The sequence below is a fragment of the Tursiops truncatus genome, chromosome 20 (assembly GCF_011762595.2).
Source record: "Tursiops truncatus isolate mTurTru1 chromosome 20, mTurTru1.mat.Y, whole genome shotgun sequence".
Lineage (NCBI taxonomy): Eukaryota > Metazoa > Chordata > Mammalia > Artiodactyla > Delphinidae > Tursiops > Tursiops truncatus.
Window position 1 is genome coordinate 37,990,327 of NC_047053.1, and position 18,935 is coordinate 38,009,261.

Here is an 18,935-nt window from a genome sequence, read left to right on the forward strand (position 1 = left end):
CAGGAATGTTAGATTCTTTTTTTAAAAAATAAATTTATTTTATTTTTGGCTGTGTTGGGTCTTCGTTGCTGTGCATGGGCTTCTAGTTGCGGCGATCGGAGGCTACTCTTCATTGCAGTGCGCGGGCTTCTCGTTGTGGTAGCTTCTCTTGTTGCAGAGTATGGGCTCTAGGTGCGTGGGCTTCAGTAGTTGTGGCACATGGGCTCAGTAGTTGTGGCTCGCGGGCTCTAGAGCGCAGGCTCAGTAGTTGTGGCGCACGGGCTTAGTTGCTCTGCGGCATGTGGGATCTTCCCAGACCAGGGCTTGAACCCGTGTCCACTGCATTGGCAGGTGGATTCTTAACTACTGTGCCACCAAGGAAGCCCACTTCATTTGTTCTTAACTGAAAGCAGTTCTCAAAGCAGACCCTCTGCATTGGGTTAGTGCTTGTAGTGTCGATCCTGAATTGGTTTGAATAAAGCTTCTTTAGGGAATCGTCAGGGCAAGGAAAGTTGTGTTAATTTAAATTTATATAAATTGGGCTTCCCTGGTGGCGCAGTGGTTGAGAGTCCGCCTGCCGATGCAGGGGACGCGGGTTCGTGCCCCGGTCCGGGAAGATCCCACATGCCGCGGAGCGGCTGGGCCCATGAGCCATGGCCACTGGGCCTGCGCGTCTGGAGCCTGTGCTCTGCAATGGGAGAGGCCACAACAGTGAGAGGCCCGCGTACCGCAAAAAAAAAAAAAAAAAAAAATTTATATAAATTGGTTTGCTCTTGGAAAATATAGAGATCTGTTTGTATTCCATCCCTAAGATAGGAATTTGGAGTGGGTTAAGTTTTCATTTAGGAAAAATAGTAGAAAATTGCTAAATCCAACCAACTTGCAGTGGAGATTTTTTTCATGGTGATTGGTGAAATAGAAAGGGATCAGGAGACCTGAGTTTGAGTCCTAACTCTGCAGTTTACTCCTGAGTGATCTGGGGGGTCGCGCTTAGCTCAGTCAGTCTGCCTCTCTCCCTAGTGTGCATACATGTAACCCCAGTCCTGGAGCTTCAGAGTCCTCACCTGTAAAATGGGAGTGATAATACTCTACTGTAGTGTATCATTGTTTGCTCAGTGTCCCTGGTAGGAGGGTGTCATGCCTGCAGTCTTTGTGGAGACAGAAGAGAAGTTGAAAGCCACTGCTGGTAGTCAACCATGGTGCTGGTAGTGATTGTTTTTTTTTTCTGGCCATGCTGCATGGCTTGCAGGATCTCAGTTCCCTGATCAGGGATTGAACCCGGGCCACGGCAGTGAAAGCCCAGAATATCCTAATCACTAGGACACCAGGGAACTCCCAAAAGTGATTTTTTTTTTTCTTTGTGGTACGCGGGCCTCTCACCACTGTGGCCTCTCCCGTTGCGGAGCACAGGCTCCGGACGCGCAGGCCCAGCAGCCGTGGCTCACGGGTCCAGCTGCTCCGCGGCATGTGGGATCTTCCCGGACTGGGGCATGAACCCGTGTCCCCTGCATCGGCAGGCGGACTCTCAACCACTGCGCCACCAGGGAAGCCCCTGAGCCTATTTTAAGAAGGCATCTTTAACTGCATAATGTATTAGTGGCTTTCTGCAGTGGGTGACTTTAAAAAAAGATTTGCCAAAAAAAAAAAAAAAAAAGATTTGCCTTGCTAGAGAACTACTGCTTTGCCTAATAAATGACTCTAACTGTCAGACTTAAGTTTGTCCCTTTAGGTCATTTCTTACTCCGTAGCATGTAGATTGGATCAACTGTGGATCTGGAAAGAACTAGGGACTTGTCTGAATCTCTTTTCCGGGTCATTCTAGGAGACCATTTCAACTGTGGCCATGGCCAAAGTAGGTAGAACTGGAAACCCAGAAAAGGTGGGAACTGAGGTGACTGGAATTAGTTGAAAATGTTTGTTTCTGAATAAACTACTATTTTCCTTATTCTTGGGCTGCTAGCTTTATGACTGCTATGGGGACTTGAAGTGGAATGGTCATAGTGAACCCAGAAAATTTAATAGAAGAAAGGTTTTTTCTTCTTCTCCACGTGTTTCTTTCACTTCAACCCCACGCCCCGAGATAGATGTTCTGCTTATGAGGATTTACTATTTTGATCAATTTTTCAAGCCTAGTATGTTAGATTCCTGGCAAAGAAAGACTAGACTTAATTTTGAAACCAGAAATGAGAAGGTATTTCCCTTAGAGGGGAGTCAGCTGCTCGTTCCTTGAAGTGAGTTCAGACATCATTCCCTGTGGGAACCACTTAGCCAAAGTACTGTCCAGTTCTTTGTGATTGGAGCAAAAAGCTCTGTTGGGCAGCCAGCCTAGAGTGGCATTCCACTGTAAGGAGTTGGGATTTTGAAGATGTTAACGGTCATGTTTTTGATCAAATTTACTACCTACAAAGGTTCTTGGTTTTATAGAACCTTTGGAATATTTGCCCTTTTATCATTCTCAGGGCATTGAGAGAAGTGTTTAAGTGGTTACTTCTTTATTCACAGAGAGATTTTGATCACCCATGTAAAGAGTTTAGAACCAAACCTCTGCAATTATTTGGCTTTGACTTTTGAGGGTTCAAGAAGTAGGATTTCCTTGGGGTGACTTTTTGTTCTTGAGTTTTAGTTTTATCTTTGCCCCCTACTTCAATGTCTTACGAAGACTAAAGTTCCCTGGCTTTAGTCTCATTTGTGAAATGAGGATCACTTACAGACTGTAATAAGGAGACAACTGTATACTTTTTGAGTGTTAAATATTAAGCCACTGATAACTGGATAAATTCTCATGTGGTATTTACGCTCTTACCAGATTCCAGTGATGTGACTATACCAGGCGTCAGTAAATTGTGGCTCATGAGTCAGATCTGGTCCATGGTCTGTTTTGTATGGCCCAATACTAAGAATGGTTTTTACAACTTTCCTTAATAAGTTTATTTATTTATTTTTATTTTATTTATTTATTGTTGGCTGCATTGGGTCTTCGTTACTGCACATGGGCTTACTCTAGTCGTGGTGAGCAGGAGTTGCTCTTTGTTGCGGTGTGCGGGCTTCTCATTGCGGTGGCTTTGTTGTGGAGTTTGGGCTGTAGGCACACTGGCTTCTGTAGTTGTGGTGCACGGGCTTCAGTAGTTGTGGCGCATGGGCTCAGTAGTTGTGGCTCGTGAGCTCTAGAGCACAGGCTCAGTAGTTGTGGTGCACGGGCTTTGTTGCTCCGTGGCATGTGGGATCTTCCTGGACCAGGGATCGAACCCATGTCCCCTGCATTGGCAGGGCGAATTCTTAACCACTGCGCCACCAGGGAAGTCCCAGTTTTTACTTTTTTTTTTTTTTTTGCAGTATGCGGGCCTCTCACTGTTGTGGCCTCTCCCGTTGTGGAGCACAGGCTCCGGACGCGCAGGCTCAGCGGCCATGGCTCACGGACTCAGCCGCTCCGCGGTATGTGGGATCTTCCTGGACCGGGGCACGAACCCGTGTCCCCTGCATCGGCAGGCGGACTCTCAACCACTGTACCACCAGGGAAGCCCCGCGGTTTTTACATTTTTTAAATGTAAAATTCAAGAGAATGAGAACACAAGCCACAGAGTAAGAGAAAATATTTGCAAAAGATACATCTGATAAAGGACTGTTATCTAAAATGTACAAAGAACTCTTAAAACTCAACAATGAGAAAACAAACAACCCGATTAAAAAGTGGGCAAAAGACCTGAACACGCACCTCACCAAAGAAGATACATAGGGACATCCCTGGTGGTCCAGTGGTTAAGACTCTGCGCTCCCAATGCAGAGGGCCTGGGTTCGATCCCTGTTTGGGGAATTAAGATCCCACATGCCGCAACTAAGCCTGTGTGCCTCAGTGCAGCCAAAATAAATAAATTAATTAATTTCAAAAAGAGAAGATATATAGATGGCAAGTCAGCATATGAAAATATTCCAACATCATATGTCATTTAGGAATTGCAAATTAAAACAGCGGGATACTGCTACACACCTATTGGAATGACCGAAATCCAGAAGGCTGGCGAGGATGTGGAGCAATAGGAACTCTCATTCATTGCTGGTGAGAATGTGAATTGGTACAGCCATTGCGGAAGGTAGTTTGGCAGTTTATTACAGAACATACTCTTACCATGTGATCCATCAGTCATGCTCCTTGATGTTTTACCCAAATGAGTCAAAAACTTATGTCCTCACAAAAACCTGCACAAGGATGTTTATATCAGCGTTATTCATAATTGCTAAAACTTGGAAGCATCCCAGATGTCCTTCAGGAGGTGAATGGATAAACAAACTGTGGTACATCCAGACAGTGGAATGTTATTCAGTGCTAAAAAGAAATGAGCTATCAAGCCATGAAAAGACATGGAGGAAACTTGAATGCATATTACCAAGTGAAAGAAGCCCATCAGAAAGGGGTACTGTATGATTCCAACTACACAGCATTCTGGAAAGGGCAAAACTATGAAGACATTAAAAAGCTCAGTGGTTGGGCTTCCCTGGTGGCGCAGTGGTTGAGAGTCTGCCTGCCGATGCAGGGGACACGGGTTCGTGCACCGGTCTGGGAAGATCCCACATGCCACCGAGCGGCTGGGTCCGTGAGCCATGGCCTCTGAGCCTGCACGTCTGGAGCCTGTGCTCCGCAACGGGAGAGGCCAGAATAGTGAGAGGCCCGTGTACCCCCCCCCAAAAAAAAAACTCAGTGGTTGCCAGGGGTTCAGGGGTGGGGGGCAGGGAGGGATGAACAGATACAGCATAAGAGATTTTTAGGACAGTGAAACGATTCTATATGATACGACATTGGTGGAGAGTTGTTATTATACATTTGTCCAAACCCATGGAACGTACAACACCAAGAGTGAACCTTAATGTAAACTATGGATTTCGGGTGATAACGAGGTGTCAGTGTAGGTTCATCAATTGTGACAAATGTATCACTGCAGGGTATAGATAGTGGGGGACTCTGTGTGTGTGGTGGGGGACAGGGGTTTTAGGGGAACTCTGTACTTTCTGCTCAGTTTTGCTGTGAACCTAAAACTGCTCTAAGAAATAAAGTTTATTAACTTAAAAGGTTGTCAAAACAAAACAGAAGGATAATGTGCGACAGAGACCATATGTGGTTTACAAAGCCTAAAGTATTTTTTTTATCTGGCCTTTTACAGAAAAGATTTACCGAGCCCTGGACTAGATCACAGTGCGACTAGGAGATGAGTGCCTAGTTTCTCTCTGGTGTCATGCTCAGTCCTCTGGTTCTCCTGGTACTCAGTGTGTCTCATGGCAAAGTTGTTCTCATGAATTTATTTCTGTTTCACTTGCAGGTATATGAGTGACCTAAAGCTGCAGATTAAAAAGGAAAGAGAGCAGTGCCAACTGCAAACAGGGCAAGGATGCCAATTCCTCCTCCCCCTCCACCACCCCCTGGTCCTCCTCCACCTCCCACTTCTAATCAGGTAGGTAGTCCATCCACCTGGCTATCTCAAGACCTGAATGGATACTTAGGGCTTCCTGGTATGAGACATAGTGTACTCAAAGACATGGGGTGTAGGAAGATGGAGAATAAATAAGTAAAGTCTGTCTTCCTAATTCGTTCTGATTCCTGAGAAGTCCTCTTAGGACCATAATGGCTTGTCTTGGTTTTTTTATCCTGGTTCAGTCTAAATGGAGATTTGGGCAGGTGGCATCAGAGTAGGAACTAGTGTGTCTTCCCTAAAACTACTGTAGTATAAAGGTCAGTGTGTCGTTTTTCTGCATCTTTGAGAAAAGGGATGGCAATTCCTAGTTGTTGTTTCTTGCTGCCATTTCATTTCCTTCTCTTCTACTCCAAATCAGTTCACTTTAAAATCAAGTCCATCAGGTCTAAATGCCCCCATGCCCCATATCAAGAAAGAAAGGAGTTAATGGAATTAGGAAGAAGACTGAAGGTTCAGTAATGGGAAGAAAAAAAAGCAATGTGGCTTCTGAACCAAGGACACAGCCACTTTTACTATATCTGAGTTGTGATACCTGGAGTCACATGAGAAAGAAGGAAGGAACCTGGGTGCTTCATCTCGTGTGTGTGTGTGTGTGTGTGTGTGTGTGTGTGTGTGTTGGGTGTGTGTTGGGTGTGTGTTGGGTGTGTTGGGTGTTTAACAGATGAGAAATTGTGCCCTGAAAGAGGAAAGGTGACTTAACCTAGCTAATTTGTTTCAGAACTAGGACAACAGTTCAGGTCTGCCAACTTCTGGTTTTTTTCCTGTAATTTTTGGGGTGTGGTGGGAGCTGAGGCTGGAGGTGTAGGTGGGGGTTTGGAGTTTTCTCTTGGTCATGATGGGGAGATGCTGAAGTCTCTTCAGCAGCAGGAGGAACCTGCTTGGGTTTATATTAGGAAAGTTACTCTTCACAGTGTGGACGGTAGGTTGGGAGTTGAGACTACAGACAGGGAGGTTGAGACTGGAGACAGAAGCCTGTGGCAATTGAAAATGAGAGTCTGGACTAAAGCAGTGAGGATGGAGAGTGGAGACAAGAGACAATGACAAAGTAAAGTCTTAAGAGTCTGATGACAGATGGAAGAGTGAAGAAGAGGAAGGAGATTTGAATGACTCTAGTTGGGGGATTGATTTTTTAATTTTTATTTATTTATTTATTTTTTGTGGTACGCGGGCCTCTCACTGTCGTGGCCTCTCCCGTTGCGGAGCACAGGCTCCGGACGCGCAGGCTCAGTGGCCGTGGCTCACGGGCCCAGCCGCTCCGCGGCATGTGGATCTTCCCGGACCGGGGCACAAACCCGTATCCCCTGCATCGGCAGGCGGACTCTCAACCACTGTGCCACCAGGGAAGCCCTGGGGGATTGATTGAATGCTGGTGCTATTTACAAGAGAAACAGGTTTGTGGAGGAGGATATGAGCTCAATTTTGGACATGCTTAGTAATATTTTTCTCTTTACAAAAGTAATATGTTCAAGAAATTTATGAACTGTGGTTAAGCAAAAAGGAGCAGTTACCCATAATCCAACCATTCATAACAGTTTTGTGTCTAGCCTTCCCCTCCCTCCTTCTTCCTTTTGTATCTGTCTACCTTTTAAAAAATTATTTATTTATGTATTTATTTATTTATTTATGGCTGCATTGGGTCTTTGTCGCTGCACACGGGCTTTCTCTAGTTGCAGTGAGCGGGGGCTACTCTTCGTTGCGGTGCGCAGGCTTCTCATTTTGGTGGCTTCTCTTGTTGTGGAGCATGGGCTCTAGGCACGTGGGCTTCAGTAACTGTGGCGCGTGGGCTTAGTAGTTGTGGTTCGCGGGCTCTAGAATGCAGTCTCAGTAGTGTGGTGCACGGGCTTAGTTGCTCTGCAGCATGTGGGATCTTCCCAGACCAGGACTCGAACCCGTGACCCCTGCATTGGCAGGCGGGTTCCTGACCACTGCGCCACCAGGGAAGCCCGTCTACCTTTTTTTTAAAAAAAGGCTGTGCTTTATATACATACTGATTTCTGATTGGCTCTTCTTCCTCATTAATACATCATGAATGGCTTGTCATGTCATTAAATGTTTAGTGATATCATTAAAAAATTCTTTACTAAAAATCCAGAAAAAACTAGAGAACACCAATAAACATAGAAAATGTTAATCTATAATTAACCTTTGTTAACATTTTGTATGTTTATTGTAGGAAAACTAGAAAATACAGATAAACATAAATAATTATTACCCCAGATTAACTTTTGCTAGTATCAGTGTATATCCTTCTAGAAATTTTCTGTATGTGTGTACCTTTTTATTCTTCACAATATAAGCTAGCTGCTACTTATTGAACTCTTACTATACACCAGGCACTGTGCTAAGCTCTTAAAAAGTGTTATCATTTAATTCTCAAAACTACCCTATGAGATAGGTCCTATTATGACTCCTGTAGAAAACTGGAATCATGTATATGTATTGTTCTATAATATTTTTTGCTTGGTTGTGTCAGATATTTATTTCCATGAAAAGATGCTTACTTCTACATCCTTTAAGAGCTTAACTGGCATCCCACTGTATGATTATACCATTGTTGTTCTTTTCGGTTGAACTTTTAGATTACTTCCGCTTTATGCTATTATAAACTGTTTTTTGCTATTATTATCGTCTTTGTGCATGTCTCCAATTATTTTCTAAAAGTTAATTTCTGGAAGTAGAATTCTTGTGCTAGGCTTTTACGAGGTGTTTGATACATAAATTACTTTCTAGAAAAATCATACCAATCTATCCTACCACAGGTAGTAGAAAAGAGTACCTGTTTTCCTGGATCCTTAAGATCACCATGGGGCAGCTTTTTATTCTATACATTGTTTTGAACATCTTCAGTGTGCCAGGCACTGTACAGGCAGTGGTCCCTGCCTTCACAAAGCTAGCAGTCTCTTTGTAATTTTAACCTTTACCAGTATCATAGGTAGATAATGATAGTTTTACACTACATTTTTTTTATTATAGTTGTTTTTTTTCCATATTTGTTGGCTCTTTTGACTTCTTTTATGCAGTGTTGTTCATATCTTTTGCTTATTATCCTACTGATTTCTAAGTCATCTTTATATGTTAATGCTCTATAGATTTGGGCCACTACCTTTATTTCTATCATATGTTAACATTTGTCACTGACAATTTTTCTTCCAGTGTGTCATCTGCTTATTTACTTATATTCCTAAGTAAATAATTTGAAATAAGCAAATCTGTCGATCTTTTCCTGTATTTTGATTGTCTTGATTAGAAAGTCCTTCCCATTACCTATATTTTTGCATATAGTACTTCCGTGGTTTTATTTTTTTACACTTAAATTTTATAATTCAGCTAGAATTTATTTGAGAGTAAAGTGCTAAGGTAGGTATTTAACTTTATTATTTTTTTCTAAAAATTAACCACTTGTCGGACTTCCCTGGTGGTCCAGTGGTTAAGACTCCACGCTTCCGCTGCAGGGGGTGTGTGTGCGATCCCTGGTTGGGGAACTAAGATCCTACATGCCGCCTGGCATGGCCAAAAAAATTAACCACTTGTTATTAACACCTTGTATTTAATAATCTATCCTTTCTGCACTGAAGAAATATACTTTTATTATTTCTATATAGACCTGGGCCTGCTTTATGGACTTCCTGTTTTGTTCCATTTATATAGCTGTCTGTCCCTATGCTGCTGTTGTTGTTGGTCATAGGAATATTTCAGGATTTAAACAAGATAATGAAAGTAATGTGCTTATTATTAGCACAATGCCTGGGATATAGTGGGGGCTCAATAAACGTTTGCCTTGGTGGTGATGATACAAATAAAGTGTCCGGCACACAAGCCTAGCACATAGGTGCTCAGTAAGTATTGGTGCAGGCCTCCTGTCAGAAGCTTCTGAACAGGAGGAAGACCTATATCCTTCACAGAAGGTACAGCATGAGAGAAAGTTCTAAGGAGGAGGATAATGGACATTGATACTGTCGTTTGGCACATGTATCTTATTAGGTTAGACAGGCATCTCGTGGAATCCAGTTTGGCTTAAGGCATTTATCCCGAGCTTGTGATGAAGGGGATATTGAGGGTGAACTTATGTTTCCCTCTTCCTTCAGGCCAACACTGAGCTGCCCAAGCTGAGTAGAGATGAGCAGCGGGGTCGAGGTGCTCTCTTACAGGACATCTGCAAAGGGACCAGGCTGAAGAAGGTGACCAACGTTAATGATCGGAGCGCTCCCCTCCTCGAGAGTGAGTCTAAGCTTCATCTCCTAATGAACCACCAGGATCCCAGGATTGACTCAGGGACGAGGCTTGTCTGTCATTTTTATTGTTGGGTCGTGAGTGGGAGAGTTTTGTCTTGGCATGTTCTTTGGCTGTCTTCTCATCTGTTCATTTGAATACCTTAGAAATTGCTTTTTGACCTTTGAGAAGCATTCTCGGGGTCTTAAGCCTCCCATCTCCTACTATAACTAGAGCTTGTTAGGGCATATCCTTGGCTTTTCTCTGAGAAGACCACCACAGTCCTAAAAACCTGTAAGCTGAAGCCAACGATGATTTTATAATTGCTACAAGTGTTCATTCTGAAAGGCCTCTGGGGGTTTTCTCACACCTGGGTCCCTGAGCCATTAAGCCCCCTCACCATCTGGGACTTGGAGAGGAAAGCCTAGAGAACTCTGTTGAACAGGTCCTCATCCTGGTTACCACTCTGCCCTAAATAAAGGAAGATTGGCTCCTCGTTCCTTTTGTTTTCTCTCTTTCATCACAGCACAGAGTTTCATCCCCACACCTACATGAAGCTGTGGAGCAGAGAAGCCCAGCTTTCTATTTCAGTGGAAAGGCAAAAGCAATATCGGTTTGTTTGCAAATTAAAGCCCAGGTAGAGGAGGGGTTTCTCCTCAGGATTGACTTGGTCACCAGCCTCAGAGCATATGAAATGAAAATCCTAATGGTGTGCTTTCCAGAACCCAAAGGAAGCAGTGGTGGTTATGGCTCTGGAGCAGCTGCCCTGCAGCCCAAGGGAGGTCTCTTCCAAGGAGGAGTGCCCAAGCTCCGCCCTGTGGGAGCCAAGGACGGTTCAGGTATGTGATAAGTACTTTCTTAGGATGTTTCCCAAGCACGTTCGTTTCTGACTGGTCCCAGGTGGGCCCTCTGGGGTTGAGGAGTGTGGTAGAGATGGGAAGAAGGAGTGGGGGCAGGGCAGGGGTTATAAAGTTGAATAAAGCAAAAGCTGCGGGTAAATAAGAATGCGTTCAGCTTGCATCAGTAGTGTTTGTTAATGGGCCCTGAGCCTGAAACCAGGTTAAAACCCAGAATCATACAGGTATTTGCCCTGCTGCCATGCAGGTTGCACTAAGGAGGCGGGGTGCCGTGGAGATACCCAGCAACGTAGGTCCAGCTCTGTTGACCCAGTGCTGTCTGGTGTATTTGTAGAGAACCTAGCTGGCAAGCCAGCCCTACAAGTCCCCAGTTCTCGAGCTGCTGCCCCAAGGCCTCCGGGGTCTACAGCCAGCGGGCGCCCTCAGGATGATACAGACAGCAACCGAGCCTCACTCCCAGAACTGCCCCGGATGCAGAGACCCTCGTTACCGGACCTCTCTCGGCCTAATACCACCAGCAATACGGGCATGAAGCACAGCTCCTCCGCCCCTCCTCCGCCTCCCCCGGGGCGGCGTGCCAACGCCCCCCCTACGCCTCTGCCTGTGCACAGCAGCAAAGCCGCAGCCTACAACAGAGAGAAGCCCCTGCCACCCACACCTGGACAGCGGCTTCACCTTGGTCGAGAGGGACCTCCCGCTCCACCCCCAGTCAAGCCGCCTCCTTCCCCTGTGAATGTCAGAACAGGACCAGGTGGCCAGTCTCCAGCTCCTCCGCCTCCGCCTTACCGCCAGCCTCCCGGGGTCCCCAATGGACCCTCCAGTCCCACTAACGAGTCAGCCCCTGAGCTGCCACAGAGACACAATTCTTTGCATAGGAAGACACCAGGGCCTGTCAGAGGCCTAGCGCCTCCTCCACCCACCTCAGCCTCCCCTTCTTTACAGAGTAATAGGCCACCTCCCCCAGCCCGAGACCCTCCCAGTCGGGGAGCAGGTAAGTGCCTGGAAGCACCTGATTTTCCCTACCATACTGAGATTGAGTTTATCCTTCCTCTTCACCCTTTTCCCCAAAGCTCTCCTTCAGTGATTGAAGTGAACACTCATTCAACAGGTTTATTGAGTGCCTCTTTACGTGTCAGACTCTGTTGTTAGGAAAACAGCAGTAAATAAAAAAGACAAAAAATCCTGTTCTCCTGGACAGTTAACAAATTAATTAGAAAAAAAATATATATATATATATATAAATACATAGTATATAGATGCTTTAGAAAAATACAAAGCAGAGAAAGGGAATGGGATATACTGGAGTGGGGATGAGGTAATATTTTAAATTACAGGGGTGAGGGTAGAGTTGGGGTCAGGGAAGGCCTTACTGATAAAGTGACAGTGTGGCAAATACCTGAAGGAAGTGAGGGAGTACGCTACGCAGGCATTGAGGGCAGCAAATGCAAAGACCCTGAGACTGGGGACAGCAAGGAGACCATTGTGGCAAGACCAGGATGTGTGAGGGGAAGAGCGGCAGGATGTGGAGGTCAGAAAGCCAGATGCCACGGGAGGACACTGGAGGACTTTGTGAAAACTTTGGGTTTTACTCTGTGTGAGATGGGGAGCCACTGGCGCGGCACGGGGGCTTGGAACACGGAAGTAGCTTTGATTTACCTTTTGAAAAGGCAACTGGCTCTGTTGTTGAGAACCCACCGCAGGAGGACAAAGGGGCCAAAGGAGACCACTTAGGGGGCTAGTGCAATAATCTGAGTAGATGGATAGGATCACAGCAGGTTTGGGGGAAGGTGGGTGTTCAGTTTTGGATGTCAAGTTTGAGGTGCCTGTTAGACATCCAAGAGGAAATAACCAATTGTCAATTGACTCTCAGACTCTGAAGTTCAGGGGAGTGGTCTGGGCTAGAGAGAGAAATTTGAAGGATATTGAGAACCACATGCTGGGGTGAGATCACCTGGGGCGTGAGTATAGAGAAGAGGGGAGGTCCGAGGCCTGAGGCCTTCCTACATTGACAGGTGAGAGTGATAAGAGTACTAAGCAGAGAAAACTGAGAAAGAGCCTCTAGTGAGGAAGAAAGGAGGAATGCCAAGAGAGTAATGGAGAAAGTCCAGGGTAGAGTGAGTGAGCAGCTGTGGCCTGTGCTGCAGGTGGGTCAGGTAAGTTGACTGAGAATGACATTGGTCTCAGCAACATGGGAGTCATTTTGGGGACCCCCAAACTACCCTTCTAAGTAGTTTCAGTGGAGTGCTGGAGGGAGCGTGAGGGTGAAAGTCTAATCGGGGTGGGTTCAAGCATGCCGGAATAGGAGAGGACTTGATGAAGATAGCAATAGAGAAACTCTAGGGAGTTTGCTGTAAAGGGGAGTGGGGGGTACAGGTATGTGGAATGGTTGCTGGAGGAGGATGAGAGATTGAGGGTTGGTTCCCCCCGCCCCACCCCACCCAAGACGGGAGATATTTCAGCATCTGTTTGTGCGCTGATGGAATGATCCAGTAGAGAGGAGGAAATTGCCTGGATAGTGTCCTCGGGGAGGCAAGAAGGAATGGAACCTGATCCACAGGTCAAGGGCTGGCCTTAGATAAGAACACAGTTCTTTGTGGTAACAGGAGGGAAGGCAGAGCATATAGGCAAAGAAGCAAGTAGGTAGGTGGGTGTAGTGGTAGGAGCATGTGGAAAGTTTCTTCTAAAACTTTTTTTAAATAAATATTCATTTATTTATTTATGGCTGCGTTGGGTCTTCATTGCTGCGCGCAGGCTTTTCTCTAGTTGCATGGAGCGGGGTCTACTGTTCCTTGTGGTGCGCGGGCTTCTCATTGCAGTGGCTTCTCTTGTTGCGGAGCACGGGCTCTAGGCACATGGGCTTCAGTAGTTGTGGCACACAGGCTCAGTAGTTGTGACTCGCGGGCTCTAGAGCGCAGGCTCAGTAGTTGTGGCGCATGGGCTTAGTTGCTTCGCAGCATGTGGAATCTTCCCAGCCTAGGGCTTGAACTCGTGTCCCCTGCATTGGCAGGCAGATTCTTAACAACTGTGCCACCAGGGAAGCCCTTTTTTTTTTTTTTTGCTTCTATATTCTGGGTGAAATTGAAAGCAAGAACATATGCTGTGAATGAGGGTAAGGAAATAGAGGGAGATTTGAGGAGAGAGGAAAGAGGGCACAAAATGGCCATCTGGGCATGCAGGAGAATGAGTGGAGGAGAGAAGTGTGCTAGGATGACCAGCATCACAGAAGGCCCGCTCGAGCTTAGGGGCCACACATTTCAAGTGAGATTCATCAGCGCGGTGTGTGTTCAGCTGTGCCTCTGCAGGTACTGAGTTGGAGCAGAGTTGTATTTAACCAGGTTGGCGGTTTTTAGGCATGTGCGACTGTAATGGAGAGCAGGGCAAGGGAGTTAAGGGTGTGTGTAAGGGAGTGCTTGTAACAAGGGACCATGGTCCTGAACTGGGTAAGGAGGGGAATAAGGAACCTTCAAAAAGGTGGGAGAGGTTGTGTCATCTTACAAAATAGCCTGACTGAAAAGTAGAGAGTGAACGAGACCATGCTGGGGCCTTCTCAGACCTAGGAATTTTGGCTCCTGTATTCTCTTGTTTCATTGGGCTTTGAGCCGCAGCCTCCACAAATGGCTTTTGAACTTTGATTTTAAACAGTCCCTGCAGGTATAGATGAGATCATCGATTAAGCAGGTGTGTCATCAGGAAGTATGTATTAAAGGCCCATTAACTGGTACTGCTGCTTGATTAGGTACAGAGACCTGTATTCTAGGAGCTGGCAGTAGCATCAGGTGGTCACACAGGAGCCTGGTACATGGCCGACCCTGTATCTCCCTGGCTTCAGCCATAAGGATATAGTCCTTACGTGACCTTTGACTCTACAAAGTTTAGGTTAAAAAGAAAATTTTTTTTAACTTAGGGATTTTTTAAAATGACCCTTTATCTGAGCAGAGCCCATATCTTTCGGAAGCCAACCAGGAATAGAAGCAGAGAAAAATGTAATTTCTGTGGGTTGAACTGAGTTGTTTTAAATGTCTGCAGACTTCTTGCTTCCCACTTCTCAGTTCTTTTTTTGTGATTTCTTTAGAAAAATGTGAAGTTATGAGCCTTGTTCTTCTGTCTACTGGCCATCACCAACTTCGAGGCCTGACATAGGCCTCAGCCTGCTTTCTGTATCAGTAACCAGAGCAGCAGTTCTCAAGAGTGACACTCTGAAAAAAAATTGAGATATTTTAGTCAGAGATCTTTCGAGTATTGGCTCCACTTGTTTTGTGACATTGGGCAGATCACTCTGATTCTCTGAGTTTGTTTCCTCATCTGTAAAATGGTGTTCACAGTACTTTTCAGAGATGGTTATAAATAAAAGGGTGTGTAAAAGTGCTTTATAAACTGTGGTGTGCTGACGAATTTAGTGGTTTTATGCAAAGGACTTCTAGGCAGTTTTCATGGACTTATCTCTGTTAATAAATCATATGGTGTGATAACATGGGATAATTTACTTTTGTTTCTTTATGAATTATTTACATTTGAATGAGTATGTAGTCTTTTACCCTCCCCGGGGTGCTCAGAGACCAAAAAGTCCCTTATTGTCCATAGCATTTGTTTTCTGAATTTTTCCTTTGCAGAGTAAAACACTATTTTAAAAAATATGTATATATTTATTTATTTATTTTATTTTGGCTGTGCCAGGTCTTAGTTGCGGCATGAGGGATCTAGTTCCTTGACCAGAGATCAAACCCAGTCCCCCTGCATTGGGAGCACGGAGTCTTAACCACTGGACCACCAGGGAAGTCCCTAAAACACTATTTTTTTAAGGGAATTTTTTTCTTTTTAAAAGAATCGAGAATGGAGTGGGAGGTTAGATTTAGCAGATGTAAGTGATTATATATAGAATGAATAAACAACAAGGTCCTACTGTATAGCACAGTGAACTATATTCAGTATCTTATGATAAACCATAATGGAAAACAATATAAAAAAAAGAATATGTATAACTGAATCACTTTGCTATATAGCAGAAAGTAGCACAACACTGTAAATCAACTATACTTCAGTTAAAAAAAAATAACATCATGCTTTCTTTAATCCGGGTTTATCTTGGATTACAAAAGTCAGTCTTCCTACCCCAGGGTTTCTTTTGCACGCTGCTTGTTTCTTGGGGTCCTTGGGTTCTGGCTCTGTCACTTGAAAGTCTTGAAACTGGATGTGACAAAGAGCTCAGAAACTTCTTAGAGATGGCAGAATCTGGTCAGGATGACCGGCCCTGAGGGAGGGTGCTGAGGGAGCCAAGCAGGTAGCTCCTGGTCCTGCTCCGTTTTGCCCATCCAGGTTGGCCCTCATCACTGCCTCCTGCTCAGAGTCTAGCTGGTGTCCTTTTGAGCCTGACCCACCATCTACCTTACTCTCCCTGACCCCGCTCTCGCAGTAGATGCAGACTCTCAGGGCCCTGAGAAATCTGAGTCTTAGGGAAATATTTTGAGGATGACCTGAAAGAGCTTCAGTTTGGGCAGATTTGGAATGAAAACAGGGTTCAGAGATCTGCTGGGAGGAGTTAAGGAGATTTCTCTTTAATTATGGCCTCTAATGGCCCCGTCCATACTTATACAGACCTTGGAGAGTGAGGGAGAGTTGACATTCTGAGTGTGTTTTATGGGAAGCTAAAACTAACATTTACTGGGCCTACAGTGCCAGACTTCTTGTCTATAAGCATCATCCCAGGGTCTGCCCTCGTAGTCCAGCGGTTAGGACTCCACGCTCCCAGTGCAGGGGGCTCAGACTCTATCCCTGGTCAGGGAAATAGATCCCTCATGGCACAACTAAGAGTCTGCATGCCACAACTATAAGATCCCACACGCCACAACGAAGATCCCTCATGCTGCAACTAAAGACCCGGTGCAGCCAAATAAATATTTAAAAAAAACAAAAACAATAACAAAATCGTCCCATTACTGTTTCATTCTTAACTATGGTTACTCTATAGAAATTCTAACAGTAATTCAGGAAGAATGATATACACTCTTATTACTAAGACAGTGTTGGCTGTTAAGCCAAGTAGTCTCCATGTACTGTTTGGTAACATGGCCCAGGTTCCAAAAGACACATTTCCATCTCACTGGGTTATACATTTGTTCGGGAGATATTTAATACTTGAGGTTGTTGTGTAAAGCATTGTGTAGCAGTTTTCTTACTATGGAAGAGCAGACGTATGCTGGGTCTGTTAGATCTGTGACCTTAGACAAACAGCTTGAGTCCCAGTTTCCTCATTTGTGAAATGGGGATAATGCCTCATACTTGTGCAGGGGTGGCTACAAGAATTTTTAAAGGTTTAATACATAGAAAGTGCCCAGGACAGTGCTTGGAACATGATGGATATCAAATAAATGGTAGCTGCTATTATTGTTAGTGCAAAGCATAGAAATAATCTAACTTAAACACATTCGAACCTATTCCAGTGTTGTCCAGCATGCTTTTTATTTATTTATTTATTTATTTATTTATTGGCTGCATTGGGTCTTCATTGCTGCACGCAGGATTTCTCTTAGTTGCGGCGAGCAGCGGCTACTCTTCGTTGCGGTGCTTGGGCTTCTCATCACAGTGGCTTCTGTTGTTGTGGAGCACAGGCTCTAGGCGTGCGGACTTCAGTAGTTGTGGTGCGTGAGCTCAGTAGTTGTGGCTCGCGGGCTCTAGAGCACAGGCTCAGTAGTTGTGGCACATGGGCTTAGTTGCTCCGCGGCATGTGGAATCTTCCTGGACCAGGGATTGAACCTGTGTCCCCTGCATTGGCAGGTGGATTCTTAACCACTATGCCACCAGGGAAGTCCCCCAACATGCTCTTATTTTTTTATTTATTTTATTTTTGGTTGCATTGGGTCTTCATTGCTGTGCGTGGGCTTTCTCTAGTTGCAGCGAGCAAGGGCTACTCTTCGTTGCAGTGCACGGGCTTTTTATTGCAGTGGCTTCTCTTGTTGCAGAGCACAGGCTCTAGGCACGCGGGCTCCATAGTTGTGGCTCGCGGGCTCTAGAGCGCAGGCTCATAGTTGTGGCACCCGGGCTTAGTTGCTCTGCGGCATGTGGGATCTCTCCCCGGACCAGGGCTTGAACCCGTGTCCCCTGCATTGGCAGGCAGATTCTTAACCACTGCGCCAGCAGGGAATTCCCCCCAACATGCTTTTGACATTACCTTATGCTTGCTGGCAAATTTTGTCTTTTAAGGGTGAATTTGATTTTCGAAAATGGCCAAAAATCAGAGTCAGACGTAGGTATGAATTTTTTTGTTGGTGGTGCAACCTCAGAAATGAGAAGTGACCATCATATGATAATATTTATGGATCTGTCTGGCAACCTGAGTTTGGAGGCAATTCCAAAAGAGGTGTTCCCTATTTTTTTTGAGCAATGAGCCTATCATTGGAAATATATAACTTCTGCAGATGAAATTATTATACATAATTTGAAAATCACTCATTTTAGTCTGTACTACTAAGTGTTAAAATAAGTGACATAGCCTGTAAATGCTGTGGGAGAGCAAAGGAGGGAATCAGATTAGAGTGGATTGCTTTGGAAAAGCCTTGAGAAGATGGGACTTGAGTTGAACCTTAAAGAAAAGTAGGATTTGATAGTAAGGGATGAGGGGTGGTATTTCTGAGTATTGTGGGGGAGTCACAAGAGTAAAGCATATGTAATTTGGTTTATTTAGCACTTATTGATTGAAGACCTACCATGTGCTGAGCTTGGGAACTCAGATGAATGGACACTGCTCTGACTTTAAGAAATATACAGTACCCTCGGGAAGAAGCGCGTGTAAAAAACATAGTAGTGGTAGAGAGAGACAGAGTCAACAGAGCAGTACAGAAGAGTGGTACCTAATCCAGTGTAGGGATCAAGGAAGAAAAGAAGGTGCAATCAGGCTGACTGATGTGGTGGGTTACTGTGTAAGAAAGGAAAATGATTGGATGAGACCCAGGCAGTGTGGAAGCTAAGGATTTGAAACTTTATGATATGGGAAATGCAAAGCCCTTGGAAAAGTTTGAGCTAGTATTTTGGGGAGATTAGTGAGTTGGTGGTATGCAGAATGGATTGAAAGGCTAAGAGATTAGAAGCAAGGAAAACATTTGAGAGGCTTTTTGCAGTAGAACAAGATAAAAATGAGAAAGCCCTGACTTAGAATTGTGGAGGAAGGCATGCGAAAGCAGAGAAAAAAATCATCGAGGATAAGTGGAATTCTTGACTGACTTGTCTTGGGAAATGAAAAAGGGTCATAAATTTATTCTGAACTTTGGTATCGAGAAGAATGGTGATGTTGTTAAAGAAATAGGGATGAGGGGAGGGTGAATATGATATTTAACATGCTGTCCAGTGGTTCACAGGGTCTGGTTCTTTGGGAAAGCACCGAGCACTCTTTTGGCCCATGTCTCTCAAATCCCTCCGTCCATCGCCGTCTCTACAT

At 44.9% G+C, this 18,935-nt stretch overlaps 1 protein-coding gene across 8 annotated transcripts in view; it reads left to right on the forward strand.

The window, feature by feature from the left end:
* Nucleotides 1–18,935, forward strand: part of WIPF2 (WAS/WASL interacting protein family member 2) — a 45,498-nt gene that overhangs the window by 17,849 nt on the left and 8,714 nt on the right. For 6 of the 8 annotated variants that reach the window (XM_033848315.2, XM_073797151.1, XM_019939364.3 and 3 more), the window contains 4 exons: nt 5,289–5,420; nt 9,527–9,659; nt 10,373–10,489; nt 10,842–11,498. In XM_033848315.2, the coding sequence (XP_033704206.1) occupies nt 5,358–5,420; nt 9,527–9,659; nt 10,373–10,489; nt 10,842–11,498 (970 nt within the window). In that variant the 5' untranslated portion in view covers nt 5,289–5,357. The other 2 variants (XM_019939365.3, XM_019939359.3) reach the window with 2 other exon arrangements.